At 34.5% G+C, this 16,239-nt stretch overlaps 1 protein-coding gene across 1 annotated transcript in view; it reads left to right on the forward strand.

The window, feature by feature from the left end:
* Positions 1–16,239, forward strand: part of SLC39A10 (solute carrier family 39 member 10) — a 54,279-nt gene that overhangs the window by 17,269 nt on the left and 20,771 nt on the right. The window contains exons 3-7 of the mRNA XM_023516929.1: positions 3,581–3,750; positions 5,535–5,723; positions 9,968–10,088; positions 11,429–11,797; positions 13,256–13,336. Coding sequence (XP_023372697.1) covers positions 3,581–3,750; positions 5,535–5,723; positions 9,968–10,088; positions 11,429–11,797; positions 13,256–13,336 — 930 coding nt within the window. The remainder of the gene's footprint in view (positions 1–3,580; positions 3,751–5,534; positions 5,724–9,967; positions 10,089–11,428; positions 11,798–13,255; positions 13,337–16,239) is intronic.

Below are 16,239 nucleotides of genomic sequence, written 5' to 3' on the forward strand. Positions count from 1 at the left end.
AAAAAAAAAAAAAAAAAAGATAAATTGCTTGTAGGTTAGATTATTGCCAAATTTAAGAAGAATGTATTTGGGAGGTAGAGTTATGTATTACTGTATGAGATAGGTTTTATCTTAAGGTTAACATTTTTGTTACAAACTTAAATTTGTCCCATTTAGTTATTATGAGTATCCCATTCCTTGTATTTCCTTTTTTCCCACCTACTATGATTGGAGCCAGAGAGCTGTTGGTTTTGTGAAACGTTTTTCGATTTAATTGTCCAATAACTATTGGCTCCAAGACCTGGTGTCTAAAACTCACACGTATAGCCCCTCCCCTTCTCTGATTGTTTTCGTTAGGCCTCCATGGATGTTATTCTTCCTATCTGTGAACAAGGGATAAAGTATCTTGATCATTATTATTAAGTTAACCTTAGTTTAAACCTTATTTGACCATATATTTTTCTTTCTAGGATAGAGGTTTTGCCTTTATTTTGTGCCTTATAATCTCAGCAGTAGTTGGGGGAATCTTCCTCTTACCCTTTTGTTCCACTAACCAGAATCTTAACCTTTCTTTCTTTTCTTTCTTTTTTTTACTCTCTTTCTCTCCTTTTTTTTTTGGGGTAAGTGTTTCAGAAGCAGAATTTATTCCAAATATACACATGCATCTTCTCTTTTTCTTTACCTAACAATTGGAGGGGAGTGGTAGTTCTGTGAAGAGTAATAGATGTTTTCAAATAAAATTTTGATTTGAGAATAGAAAATAATAGATTTTAGATTCTACTACATTTTACAAAGTTTCCTAACCTTTCCTAGACTTTAAACAAAATTTATTACAGTAAAATATACACAATAATTTACCATCTTAACCATTAAAGTGTACAGTGCAATGACATAAAGTATTTTAGAGTTAGTTTTTTCTTTCATTTAATGAAACTCAGTAGATTGAGTAGAGAAAGGAAATAGAAACTCAGTAGATAGTAGTAGAGAAAGGAAATAGAAAAAGGGATTATAGAAGGAAAAGAGGTGGAGACACAACCTGGAAGAGGGTTTTATGCTGGGCATCCCGTCCGCACGCTCAGCAGCCCTATCATGGAGCTGCCTGATCCTTTCACAACAAGAAGTTGATACTGCAAGCCATTTCCACTTTGTAGATCTTCCCACATATTTCCTAACTTTCCTGTGGTTGCCAGCTGCATGGCTTCTTATACTACTGACACTTCATGGCCTCACGGAGCATATCCAGGGTGAGGCTTCTGTTTAGGGCCCTAGTCCTGTGTGCATGCACCTTCCATATGTCACAGTCCTGACAATGACTCTACTCTGCAGGATCCTGACTTTCAGTACCCAGCCGATCTGAAGCCATCTTACGGGGTATTATTATGAGTTTGTATTAAATCTTTCCCTGACCCTGGTTCCTCAGGATTTGAGTGCCTGCCTCTGCCTGATCTTTGTCCCTCTAATGTCGGTTGTATGTTTGCATCTCCTTTTGTCCCCTTGTGTTTTCTTTATTTATACTGTAATAAATGTCTCTTAAGATAAAGGGCTTCCATTAGTGATAGATGATCTATTGTTTTACTTTAGCTAATGAATATTCACTATAGTGTTATGTCTTAAATAATGTTACTACAGTGTCAGTGGATAAACACAATTTTGGCTGTTGATGTTACTGAGATAGAATCTTTTGCTCTTGCCCCAGGCTAGAGTCCAGAGGGATCAGCCTAGCTCACAGCAACCTCAAACTCTTGGGTTCAAATGACCCTCTTACCTCAGCCTCCTGAGTAGCTAGGACTACATATACCTGCCACAACAACCTGGCTCATTTTTCTGTTTTTTTGTAGAGACAAGGTCTCTCTTTTTCCTGAGGCTGGTCTCAGTCTCTTGACTCAAGCATTCCTCCCACCTTGTCCTCCCTGAGTGGTGTGATACTACAGGTGTGAGCCATTGTGCCCAGCCGGGATAAACACAGTTTTATCAATAAAGTACAGGGGTTAGTGTCATTGCCTTACCTGTCTTTACTTCACTTTGGTTTTGAAAATTTTATGTTATTTTCATAAAGAGATGTAGGTTTCCTTTGTTCACTTATCATAGACGTAGAATAAAATATATTAGCAAATTTATAGTCCTATTAGATTTGATTAGAAAAATAGTATTTTAGATTAAAACCTCTATAAAATTATCACTCTTCAGTGAGGTTTTCTGGAGCTAAACATTAGAATATGCAGAAATTTTTTTGTGGTAGGCTCGGTAGAGTGTTGTGACATCATAGTTCACAGCAGCCTAAAACTCTTGGGCTCAAGCAGTCGCTTGCCTCAGCTTTCTGAGTAGCTGGGACTGCAGGTGTCCACCATGACTCTGGCTACTTTTAGAGATAGAATCTTGCTTTTGCTTAGGCTGGTCTTGAACTTCTGAGCTCAAGTAATTCGCCTGCCTCTCAGCCTCCCCTAGTGTTAGGATTACAGGAATGAGCCACTGTGCCCAGTCTAAAATAGGCAGAATTTTTAAAAGTAATTTTTATTTTAGTTTAGGCCAGTAATAGAAATTATAATGAATTGGTTCATCTTAGGAATCACAGGCATTTATTTCTGATATTTTACCTGTTCATGAATGATGTAGGTAAAGAAACATGCAGAATTCCTCTTGCCCACCACACTTAATGTTTCTTACAAGTCATATTGTGAAAACATTTATTTTGTGTTCCGAGACAGTTAAAATTATATAGTAAGAGTTTGAAGTCAGGGGTGGAAGTGAGCAGAAATCAAGGAATATAGGACTGAATTAACATTTGTTACAGTAAGGTACCTGTAAAAGCCTTTCTGTTATCTGTTTATGTGAATATATTTCCTTTTTGGTTTGATATGTTTCTGAAACTTTGTATTAGAAAGATGTATAAGTATTATAATGCATTAGGTAAATAATTGGCTTTTTAAAATGCTCTCCTTTAAGTTTTATGATTATATTCTTTAAATAGTTCTCTTGTTTTGGCTCTTCCTTTAGACATTAGGGAATTTTTATTTACAGTCTAGAGCAGCAGCTCAACCTGTGGGTCACAACCCACAGGAACTGTATTAAAGGGCCATGGCATTAGGAAGGTTGAGAACCATGGTCTAGAGTTTAAGAGTAAAACACACCCTAAGCCATTTTAATCACTGTTTCTAATATGTATAGTGTGCCACTGAAGGCATTTTTTTTAATTTTTTGAATTTTTAATTATGGGTACATAATAGTTGTATATATTTACAACACAGTACATATGTTTTGATACAGGCATACATCACCTTAAGCATTATCATTAGAAATTAGTATCATTAGAAACATTCCATTTCCACTCTTTTTGTTATTTTAAATATACTATAACTTACTGTTGACTAGTCACTTTGATGTGTGAAGTTACTCTATATCTTAAGTTTCTGAGTTTTTTAATTAAGTGTTCCACTTGGTTATATGTCATATTTTTGTAGCAGTGCCAGAAAGCTTCTTAAAAAGCACAGTGTGAATAAGATAATTTGTCTTCCATGACTAGTTTATCTTAAGTTGATTCTTCTTTGGAGCTGTTTGGTTTCTGTTGTAATACTAATGTTGACTATTAATTTCTTTCCTACAGCATGGATTTGTGGAATCATTTCTATCACTGTCATTAGCCTGCTCTCCTTGCTAGGCGTGATCTTGGTTCCCATCATTAACCAAGGATGCTTCAAATTCCTTCTCACATTCCTTGTTGCACTCGCTGTAGGAACGATGAGTGGAGATGCTCTTCTTCATCTCCTGCCCCATGTAAGTAACATTTTTAATCTTTTATAAAGTTAAAAGTGAAAGATTTAAAAGCTAAAAGAGTCCTTCCTTAGCAAGCTATAGCACATTTATCTAGTAGTTGTGATGTTTTATTTGCTTATAGGATGAAGTATTTTTTCCATTTATACAGTTTTAATAGCCATGTTTTTGAAATCAATTTAATCATAGATTTTTAAATAGCAGCAAAGACTGGTAATGGCAGTTTTACTTTCTATTAGTCTTTAAAAATACTCATTGGATTAAAATTTACTATATTAGAAATTCTGAAAATGAATACTTAAACATTGAGTCATCTTTTAACCTATGTAGTGTATCAAGTAAGCCTTGGGGAGAGATGTATAAGGAGTGTTGTAAGTGATTGTACACGTAGCCAGGATGCCATCAGTATCTGTATTTGAGCAGTAGTAGGCAGACATGCTCAGGTAATTATTTTTGCGTTTTAGCTCATCATACATGGAGGGCATTTATCTTTTCACCTGGCGTACCACTTGTGTTCTTTTCTTTGATAGTTGTAATGATATGATCGTAAGTTTGTACTCCTAGCCAAGCTTATCAATTTTTTTTGAAGATTGCTATCTATCTGTAACCTATTGATAGGGAGGTAGCTAGCTATCTGTCACCTGCTAAAAGTATTTGGTTGACTTTCACTGTTTATGAAAACAATACTCTTCTTTTCCAAATCTAAAATTGCAATATTTAATATTTCCCTTCTGTAGTATTTGGGAAACAGGATTGTATTTGTATATTGTGTATCACTCTTTTCCCTTTCTGTAGTCTTGGTTCAGAATTCCAGAATTCTAATCTAAGAATAGTGTATGGCATTGCAGGCTAATGATAGGCTAATTAATCCATTTATAAATGGATTAATGAATCTGAAAACCGTGGATATGAATTTTTTTTGTTTCATCCTTTCTACCAACCAATAGGAAGAACAACAATCTAAGAGCAAAGCCTAATAAGGGCAGTGATAGTTAAGTGCCATTCAAGTTGTTTTTGTAGTAAAGAGGGTTAAGTAAACTTAACCATTGCCTTGTTGGGTGCTCTAATCTCCTTTGAAAGGTTTAGAAATCAGAGAAAGAAGATAAATAAATATTACAAGGAAGAAAAACACTTAAGCCTAGTTACCTAACTTAAATTCTCTAAGATTAATATTGTGATGCCTATATATTTTACAGTGTTGAAATATAACTTTTCCTATACTTATGTTTATTTTTGCTAAAGCTTTAACTTATGGAAAGTTACACACACATTTAAGTATATACTCTTATTAATATACACAGTATGTGCAAAGGTAACAATCTTATCACCTCTTTGAAATAATTTATAAGAGAAGAATCTTATAAAAGTACAGTTTAAGAAAGAGTTAGATTATAGGGAGTCATAAGCAGTGACCTGCTGTGAATTAGTTTGTGTGTTTTGTTTCTACTAAATAAAAACATTATTATGGCATTTAAGTGGGTCTTGTTCACTCTGATTTTCAAAGAACCCATCACCCTCCATTCTTACTTCTGGCTTGTTTATCTTACAATAGTATATATCTTACCCTCATAGGTATTTGAGTCTGATCTTCATTTTATATATAACACATATGTATGTATGGACAAGTGAGTAAAGCAAATTAAATGGAAGACTACTTAAAGTGAGATAATATCTAGGGGACCACTTTAACAATTAAAAGGTATTTTCTGTTTTCTGTAGGAAATTAAAATCTCAAATTTAAAATAGCACTTTACTTGCTTAGAAGTTTTCCTTATTCTTATTAACAGTCTCAGGGTGGACATGATCACAGTCATCAGCATGCACATGGGCATGGACATTCTCATGGACATGAATCTAAGAAGTTTTTGGAAGAATACGATGCTGTTTTGAAAGGACTTGTCGCTCTAGGAGGCATTTATTTGCTATTTATCATTGAACACTGTATTAGAATGTTTAAGCACTACAAACAACAAAGAGTAAGCATTTTTAAATTGTTTATTTCATTTTCTGAGAAAAAATTTATCTTTCTAGGTTTTTAAAAAGTTATGATATTGGTGTTAAATCTCTGTTTATTAATTAGCTAACCTTTAGAGAAAAAGCTGTCTTTGACCTTTGCCATTTTTTATATATTTATTTTGGCATTTTTAATTAAGATGTAGTTTAGTTATTTGTGTTGCACCATACCTAACTGACTTAGGATAGAGAAGGCTGTTGGCCAGTTTATGTTTATTATAAAAATGTAAAAATATATAAATAAAAGTCTCATCAACCTTAGGTAATATTTTTGATTACAAGTAGATTTTATTGTAATATCTTTTAATGAAAATCTTTATACACAGCACTTCTCTTTATCAGAAACACTTTGCCAATGGTAGAGGTATTAGAGGTGTGTGGTTGCCAGCTTAAGGGGGCTTTGTAGGAAGAAAGTACAGGGAAATGATGGAAATGGTGATTTTTTTTTTCCCCCAAGAGCAACTCACCATTTGGGAGAGAAAGCTTTATTGGACTACTGATTGAATACCCTGACTATCATGCAGTTGTCTGTGTTTCACTTTGCATTTATGAGACTATGACACATATTTAAAAAGAATTTCCCCCAAGAAAGTAAATTCGGGGCGGGCCTCTGTCATTCACTGTGGTTAACATGCCTCCCATTCACATCCTTTTCATATCTCCTTTAAAGCTTTATCCAGAACATATCTCACTAACACGTTTGAGTTACTAACACTGATAATCTTCAGTATGTTCTGTTTAAGTAAAGCTGTCCACACAAAAAGTTAGTTAGAAAACCCTTATATTTTGTTAGTTTACTTCAAATATCATTTTCTCTCTCCTCAGGAAAATTATGATCTTAATCTGTACGGTCTACTTTTAAGATACAATTTTATGCTATTTTTATGTGTATGTTTTGTTTGCCTATGTATGTGTGTTGTATATATCCCCTTGAGACAAAAATGTGCTTTGTTTTGGACAAGTGCTGACCTGGAATACACAACTAGCTGTCTGAATATGACTCATTCCCTATGATTTCCATTAGCTGTCTAAATCATGGGAAAGAAATCTTCTCATTTGTATTTTCATATCATAATTCAAATTGCATATTGGATTTTTGTCCCCATATTTTAGTTAGTACATATTTTATTGCCTTCTTGGGGGGCCAGGGAGGGAGGTGATTAAGATGGTAAACCCAGTGAAGTAATATCTGAGAAATAGTGAAAGGCACTGGGAAGGTTCAACATAGAGAAAAGTGAAAGAAGTCTAATGCCATTTGGACTTTGAAGGGTATGTGGAAAGTGAAGTAATTAATTCTGGTAGTTGGAAACAGAACTGGCTAGAGGGGAGTAAGAGTTGATGAAGGAGGTTACTGCAGAATGATGTGGAAGAGAGGTAACGGGCTTGAAGTAGGATCATGGCAGAAGGAATGGGGAAGAAAAGGCGATTAAGAGAATTATTAAGTGAGAGTATAAATAAGAGGATGTGATAGGGATTAGATATAAGAAATACAAGTATTTGATAGTTTATCACTACAATAACGTATTACAAAAATATGTAAAGCACCTTGAGAATTACCAGTTGAACTTCACTAACCCCCAAAAATCTAAACTCTGAAGTGCTCCAGTAGAGCATTTTCTTGGAGCATCAGGTTGGTGTTCAACAAGATGTGGATTTGGGGACTTTTGGATTTGAGATACTCAACTTGTCCTGTGAACCCTGATAGAATAGAGGAATGAGAGTTGTCTGTCTACTAACATCGAGGTACCAGATAGTAAGTGCTTCATATGTTCAAAACATTGGAGACTATGTAGTTTACATATAAAGTGTAGCCCTTCCAGGCATAGGTCAAAATAGAGAAGATTTGGGGTTTTTTAAAATTTAATCTTCTTGATCTCATTTCAAACCTAAACTGAAACACATTTATTTTTGCAACGATAACTGATTTCCAAAATACTGCAACTTTTTTCAAGTTGTAGGAAGTAAAAAACTGAAAGGAACACTTCGGTGCTGGAGGTGGTGGGTTGCGCTCTAAATCTAATAGTAAAAAATTCTTCAAGTGTATCAAAGAAGGGATTCTGACCAGATAAGTCAGAGCATCTCCTTTATGAGAAATAGGACAATTAGTAACCTAAGATAAAAAGAATATGGCTTTAAAAAAAAAAAAAAAAGGAAAGCAAATTAGTAGTACTTGAATAGAACAGACATTTGGCAGTCTATATAGAAAAATCAACATTTGGAAGGGAGTTGTCAGACCAGAAGTTAAATACTATCCCAGTTGCTGACTTGTTTCAGTAATTTAGAGGCCTTGAGAGGAATGATTTGCAAGTTTCTAAGAAAGTGGACAATCAGAATCAAAGCAATTAATAAAAATTCCATCTGGTGCTTGCATTCTCTTTAATTTCCATATTCTTCTCATTGACTTTTGTGCTTTTGACTATTGGCTCCTCTTTCCTATTTTTCCCCTTGACTAATGGTTACTGTTTCTTTAGGGCATCTCCATGTTATTATTTTCTTTTCAATATTTTGTATTTCCCCAGTTTCTCTTAGTGGCTTACTTCCACTATTTATTATTATTATTCAGAACTTTATGTGTCAGTAGTTTAGGCATGATTCAGACGGGCAGTTCTTTTGTTCTACCTAGAATTTGCTAAAGTTACACTACTACATTCAAATTCATCTGGTTACTAGCCTGGGATGCATAGCCCCAGGATACTTCACTCCCTGTCTGTATCCTGATGCTGCTCTTCCACAGGGCCTGTCTTTATAGTCAAGACTGAGCTTTTTCGTAGGATAATGGCAGTTACCCTGAGCAAAAGCAAAAGCTGCTAGCCTTTTTTTAAGACTAGTCCTGGAACTGGCACAGAATCATTTTTGCTACATTGTATTGGTCAAAACAAGTTGAGAAGCCATCCAAAATTCTAGATGGGGAGTAGACCCTACCTTTTTAGAGGTGCAGCAGAATGCTCATTCAGGGAGGGAGGAAATTGATGGTGGTCATTTGAGGTTCCCATATTCTCAACTAGCTGTACAAGATTACTTAGGCAGCACATACAAGACTTAACACCTGAAATGTGGTACAGCCTGTGGATAAACCAGGAATAAGAAAATGTGACACTAGTTACTAATCATATCCCAGAGAACAATGACTTTTATTTTTACATTTGGTTTCTTAAATTAACATATATTAAAAGCCTCAATTTAAGTTGAAAGAGTTATTAGTGGTTACATTGATAAAAGAAGAAGGTACTAAAAAGCCAGACTATTAAGACATACAATAGGAACAAGTCAAACCTAAACAATGAAATACAGTAATTTATATTTATAAGTTGTTGAGGACAAATTAAATGTTTACTTTCTGATTATAAGGTGGTAAGAAAGAATGCTTGTCTATTCCTGTGATAGGTCATTTTTTAAATACCATCTCATTTAATCCTCATAAAAATCTTAAATTTTCATTGGACAGATGAGTCATTCTTAATTGAGCAATTTTGTTAAATTTATTAAAGTCTCAGCTATAAACTCCAAATTTAGAATTCTTGATTTATATATATACATATATTTTTTTTGTCTGTTTTTTGAGACAGAGTCTCACTATATCACTCTTGGTAGAGTGCTGTGGCATCACAGCTCATAGCAACTTCAAAGTCTTGGGCTTAAGTGATTCTATTGCCTCAGCCTCCCAAGTGGCTGGGACCACAGGCACCTGACACAACACCCAACTATTTTTTTGTTGTTGTTGCAGTTGCCATAGCTAGCCCGGGCCTATTCGAACCCGCCAGCCTGGGCATACATGGCCAGTGCCCCAAATTTAGGATTCTAACTCATATTTGACTCTGTTAAGTCACATTCAGGGGAATGTGAGGTTACGTTAACTACACAAATTCAAAAGAATAAACTTTAATTTTTTAGAACTTCCTATTATCTTACACTATCAAATGAGAGAGATTGCACATATTTTACTCATTTTATTTTGGTTGCATATAATAATTTAGTTCTTAACTTTAAAGCACATCTCTTGGTTGAGGATTAAAAGACAAAACAAATTTAGTTAGAGTTTTTATCTGGTAGATTCCTTGAAAAACTTTTTGAAAAATTTTCTCACCCCTTTTCTAAGTAAAAAGTTATGTATAAAGTTAACACCAGTTTTTCCCAGCGGCGTTAACAAATGACTTTTGTTGATGATTGTGACTACAGGTTTTATACTAATATCAGATGCCTTTTTTAGGGAAAACAGAAATGGTTTATGAAGCAGAGCACAGAAGAATCAACTATTGGAAGAAAGCTGTCAGATCATAAGTTAAACAATACACCAGATGCTGACTGGCTTCAACTCAAGCCTCTTGCCGGTAGACAACAATTCTGACTAAAGAGAAACTTTTAAGATATACAAATTGAAATTTTGCTTCTAAACTATGCCTGTGTTGTTTGAAATTTTTTATTTTTATGACTTCCCTAATATTTATCAGTTTCTAACATGTATTTCCTTAAATGTGAATTTGTCTTAATTGTGCTTTTATTTGTTAGTTACTTCTGTTATTTTCAGCCTTATTTATGCTGGAATGTGGTGCCAGTTATACTGGGGAGCAGGGAACAAATGTACTTACGGTTTACAGGAAAAAAATGAGTGAAACAAAGAAAATGACATTGAAAGTCGTGGATTGATGTTAGTTTGGTTTCTTGGCAGTGCTTATCTCCTCCCTGCATGAGTGATGTCTAATGGAAAAGGGAGAATTGGCCTCGCATTTATATTTAAAATCTCTGCTTATCCATTCAGCTATTTTTTTGCCTGATAGATGTAATAAGGTTGCTTATAATTGTTTGGAAACATGAAAAAAAAATTTGACCTAATATTTTCCTCTTTATGTTTAAACTTATAATGCCACTGAATCCAGCAATGCTTTTCTGCAGAAGAAGTATAGCTAAACTTTAAATGTAGAACTCTGCCCCAAATACAATTTGGAAATTATAGGAAACTTTGTCACATTAACAAACAGCTTTGGAAAACTAGTGAAAGGCCAACATTAATTTTTTTTTTTTTTAAATACTGCTTATCAGAAACGTAAAGGGGTTTCTGAACTTCATCCTAGCAGTGATCTCTGAGTAGCACTGTCAAATGGTGGGCCATTGAGGGATGTAAAGAAGTTTGACATCAGCTGACCCTGTGATTTGGGAAAGTTATTTAAATTTTGTCTTTGTTTTCTAAAATGAAAAAGGTAAGAGTGAGTAAACTCTTAAGATTCCTTCTTACTCTGAAAAAATTACGTGCTGTCTTTTGTTATTTGTAAATACTTCAGTAACACTGTTCCCTTTGATTTTCATTAACTATTCCATGAGTTGTGCCTTAACTTTCGTAATATCTTCATATTTTCCAACTTTTTTCCTCCCTTTGCCTGCTTTTGATTTCAGTTCCCTTCCATTCACCTCATCTGGAGCATCTTTTGAACCCTTCGAACCCCAGTTTGTTTTTGGTGTGTGCATGTTCATGTTTTTATTGGTTGGTTGATCAGACTGCAGAAAGCATTTTTTAATTAGAATAGCTTCTGAATAATTTTAGGGAAATACAGTTTTTAAAGAATTTTTAAAGACGTTCACTTAAGTTCATTGCACTATTTTCTCTGGGTCTAAATTAGCAAATATTCATGTGTTTACTTCCTGATAAAGCATATTCTTTGCTATAAACGTATAGGAACTGATGACTCGGTTATTTCTGAAGATCGACTTAATGAAACTGAACTGACAGATTTAGAAGGCCAACAAGAATCCCCTCCTAAAAATTACCTTTGTATAGAAGAGGAGAAAATCATGGACCATTCTCACACTGATGGATTACATACCATCCATGAACACGATCTCAACGCTGCCGCACATAACCACCATGATGAGAATAAAACTGTGCTGAGGAAACACAATCATCAGTGGCACCACAAACATTCTCATCATTCACACGGTCCCTGTCATTCCGGATCAGATCTGAAAGAAACAGGAATAGCTAACATAGCTTGGATGGTAATCATGGGGGATGGCATCCACAACTTCAGTGATGGGCTAGCAATTGGTGAGTAGACTTGAAACATGGGCGATAATTTGTTCTTTGAGACCGTTTTTCTTCTTCTACTATATTGAAACTAATTTTAAATATGTAATGATAATATGTAATATTAAAATTTGTCCAGAGCTAACAAATAACACTATTATATATTACTCTTGTCATTTGATTTTTCCAAAGTCCATGCTTCTGTGTTTGATAGGTGAATTAGGAGGTATAAAGGTATAGTCTATTGTTTTTTTTAATATACACACAAATGTCTATAGTATACTTCTTTAATGCACATAAAACTGGTTTTTTTATTCAAAGTACAGTCACCATACTGGAAGAGCTTTCTTAACATTGTATTTTCAAATACACTTACATTTTCTTGAAAAAGAACAGTTTAGTTTACACCTTAAGTTTAATACATTTTATATATTTATTTATTTATTTTGAGACAGAGTCTCACTATGTTCTCCTTGTAGAGTGCTGTGGCACCACAGCTCACAGCAACCTCAAACTCTTGGGCTTGAGTGATTCCCTTGCCTCAGCCTCCCAAGTAGCTAGGACTACAGGCACCTGTCACAATGCCCGGCTTTTGTTGTTGTTGTTGTTGTTGTAGTTGTCATTGTTGTTGGCAGGCCCGGGCTGGGTTTGAACCCGCAAACGCCAGTGTATATAGCTGGTGCCCTGGCTGCTGTGCTATAGGTGCCAAGCCAAGTTGGATACATTTTTCACATCTTTGCAAAGGTGAAGAAAAATTTTATAACATTAAAAAGTTAGTGCACCAAATTCAAATATATTAGAATCTTGTTAATGTAAACTAATATTGCCAATCTAGGAGAACATTAAACGTGATCAATACATGGTTTTCTTTGAGATCTCTATTATCATCTAGAAGTAGGCTTTGATTTCTTTTGGAAAGCTAAAATCGTGTTTTTTGAATTCATAGTAGTTGTTAAAAATTAAGAATAAAGAATTCTGCTAGTAAGTGGACTTTGATGCACTTACACTTCTGATCTCAGACCTGAAGACCAAGACAGATATGTGGTGCTACTTTGAGTCATTTATGCTACAGACCTATGGAAGTTTAGATAAGGATGCTAGCCATTTAAATATCTATAAATAGCAATGTGAGAGACCTATAGACTTATAAGGCTCAAATTGAGCTTCAGGTTGCTACTCAGAGATTGAAAAAATGAAAATTGCTCCTGTTCCTAAGCTGTTAGTGAATTAGAAGGTTCTACAGGAGAGAGAACTCAATTACATATGCACTGTTGCTTTCATCGAGTCGCCTTTTCTATATTGTCACACACCTGTTGTGCTCTACTATATGTTCAAAAGCTATAGTGTGTAAGACAGATGAGTTAATCATATATTATGAAAAATTTATATTGACAAAAGAGGCTTTATCTGTCATTATTAATGAAAATGTAAAAACAGAAGATCCATAAATATGACTTATTTTTTTCTTACCCTCTTCAGGAGCAGCTTTCAGTGCTGGGTTGACAGGAGGAATCAGTACTTCTATAGCTGTCTTCTGTCATGAACTGCCACATGAATTAGGTAATATAACCTTAAAAAATTTTTGTCTGAGACTTCCTCAATTGTAAATACATCCAAATTTCAGAGATGTTAAAACAAAAAATGGGTAACGGCAAGTATAAAGTTCATTAATTTTAAGATATAAGTTGATCTTAAAACATAAAGAAAATATGTGCTTCTTAAGATAGATGAAATGTTATTTTTTATATGCTTTTCTTTGTATTCATTAATACAATTATGCTATCATGGTGAAGCATTATAGGTTATGACTAATTCTCTATAACTTTGAAAAAGAAATATTATTTCCTTTTTTTAAAAAATTAAATCATAGCTGTGTACATTAATGCAATCATGGGGTACAGTGTAGTGTTTTCATATACAATTTGAAATATTTTCATCAAACTGGTTAACATAGCCTTCATGTCATTTTCTTAGTTATTGTGTTAAGACATTTATATTCTACTTTTAGAATGATTCACTTGTACCCTTGTAAGATAAACCATAGAGGAAGAAATATTATTTCTTAATTTAAATGCCGTATTTTGCTTTTAGCTTATTTTGATTTTATTTCATATATTTATATTTTTTAATGAATAAGGGTAAAGTTTGCACATAATTGAAGGTTGTCCTAGACGTATCTAAGATAGTCTTTCTTCATAATACTTGGTAATGCAAAGATAATATTAATGTTCAAAAAAGTGAACCAGGCAGTTATTAAAGAAATTGAAATGCATTCTTGTTTCTGTCACTCATCAGTACTAAGACTTTGGAATAGTCATTCATTTCTAAAAGCTTTTATTTCATCTTTTAGTGTAAGAGGGTTGGATATATTTATTTCACTATTATATATTAATATATATATATTTTAATATAAATATTTATTTTAATACTTTATAATCTTAACATCTAAAGATCTTGTGTTAGCTTTTTATGTGATTTTAATAGAGTGGAGCTCAGTACTCAAAATAATTTAAACTGTTTTAGAAGATTTGTTTTCTTGTTGATGGACTTTCCACTGTAATAACAACATGTAAAACATTTCTTTTTAGATTGGACCTTCTTCTTTTCTTTACTCTTTCTGCTTACATCTATTTCTCTCTCTGATCCAGACAATTCTCTTATATTTATAGTTGTTTCTTACCTTAATGTTAACTAGCCACTATGTTTTAAAATCTGTCCAGGTTACCATGATTTATTACTTGTTGCTTTTGCCCAGTACTCAGAGGTATGAATTCACCACATTTTATGTATTTAGCAACTGCACTTAGTATTAGACAGGCTATATAGCTTTTAAGTTTCTGCCTCCACAAATAATGGTGTATTGAACATCTATAGACTTGGCAGTTACCAGCCCCTGTGAGAACATCTTTTAGGTGTATACCCAGGAATAGAATTAACAGGTCCTAGAATATGTGTGCCTAAGAAATACCAATCACTGTCCACAATGGCTGAACTACTGTAATTTCCATACGGCAATAATTGAGAGTTCCTTTCTTGCCACAGCCACCCAAGTAGCTGGGACCACAGGTGTACATCACAACACTGGATAGCTTTTCTATTTTTAGTAGAGATGGGAGTCTCACTCATGCTCAGGCTGCTCTCGAATTCCTGAGCTTGAACAGTCCACCTGCCTCAGAGTGCTAGGATTATAGACATGAACCACTATGCCTGGCCTGGATGTATAATCTTACATCTTGTTCATGCTCCATAATCCTTTACCCAGCCCAAGTCCTCATTGTCTTGTCATGTTTTACTCGGACCATACCCATAGTCTTTATATCTCTCATATACCTTCTTGCCAGATATGTCTTCTTAAATGTGGTATGTTTGTATAATCAAAATCTTCCAGTAGCTTTTTTTTATGTATAAAAAACCCCTAGATTTATTAGTCCTACATTCAGTGACCCTTTTTTATTCCCCTCTTCCCACCTTTTCAGTCTTACCTTACAGCACACCCCATTGCATGTTTTCATTTCACTTAAAACAGTTCACCAAACATATAGTGTTGATGCCTGAACCTGTTGCTTTGTTTATACCATTGTCCTACGTACCTTGTTAGGATACCTCTATCCCTACTTTATCATGTGAAGAATCTTTCATCAGGTTTGTTACTGTCCTCCACCACCTCGCTTGCTTGGCTTACTCTTTTCTCAAAATTTTATCACTTACTTTTCACTGGGTCCTTCTTTTGGTACTTGGTACATTTTCTTTTTAGATGTCTTATTTCTTGAACTTAGTTTACTTGTGCAAATACCATACACATATATTCTTCTCTAACTACTGGATATTACCTTTAGCCCAATTTTATAGCAATACAAATCATGCTTTCTATTGGCTTTTATACAGGAATATGAGTAACGAGTAACGTACTGCTTTTTTTGGTTAAGGAGTCTCACTCTGTTCCCCCAGTTAGAGTGCATACAGTAGGTTGGCATCAACCTGGCTCATTGTAGCCTCAAACTCCTGGGCTCAAGTGATCCTCCTGCCTCAGCCCCCTCAAATAGCTAGGTCTATATATAAGTGTGCACCACTATACCTGGCTTAAGTTTTCTATTTTTAGTAGAGATGGGGGGGACTCACTCTTGCTCAGCCTGGTCTCAGACTCCTGTCCTTAAATGATCCTCCCATCTTGGCCACTCAGGATACTAAGATTACAAGCTTGAGCCACTGCACCGGGCCCCTGCCTTATATTGTAATCTTTTACTGTTTCACCTTTTGACTACAAATAATACCTGTAGGCGTACAAACAGGATGTTGGTTTGGTGCAAACAATGCCTGTAGGTGTTGTTCATTTTACAAACAAAAACTCTGTTGCCTGACTTGAGTCTGTAAGAATCATATGCTTTGCTTTCCTCCCAACATTTTTCAGAGTTGTGCCTGAAATAATTTGTAAACTAAAACCAACTTCGGAGAAGTATTTTGAT

The sequence above is a fragment of the Otolemur garnettii genome, unplaced genomic scaffold (genome assembly GCF_000181295.1).
Source record: "Otolemur garnettii isolate 467f Iridium unplaced genomic scaffold, OtoGar3 scaffold00100, whole genome shotgun sequence".
Taxonomy (NCBI): Eukaryota; Metazoa; Chordata; class Mammalia; order Primates; family Galagidae; genus Otolemur; species Otolemur garnettii.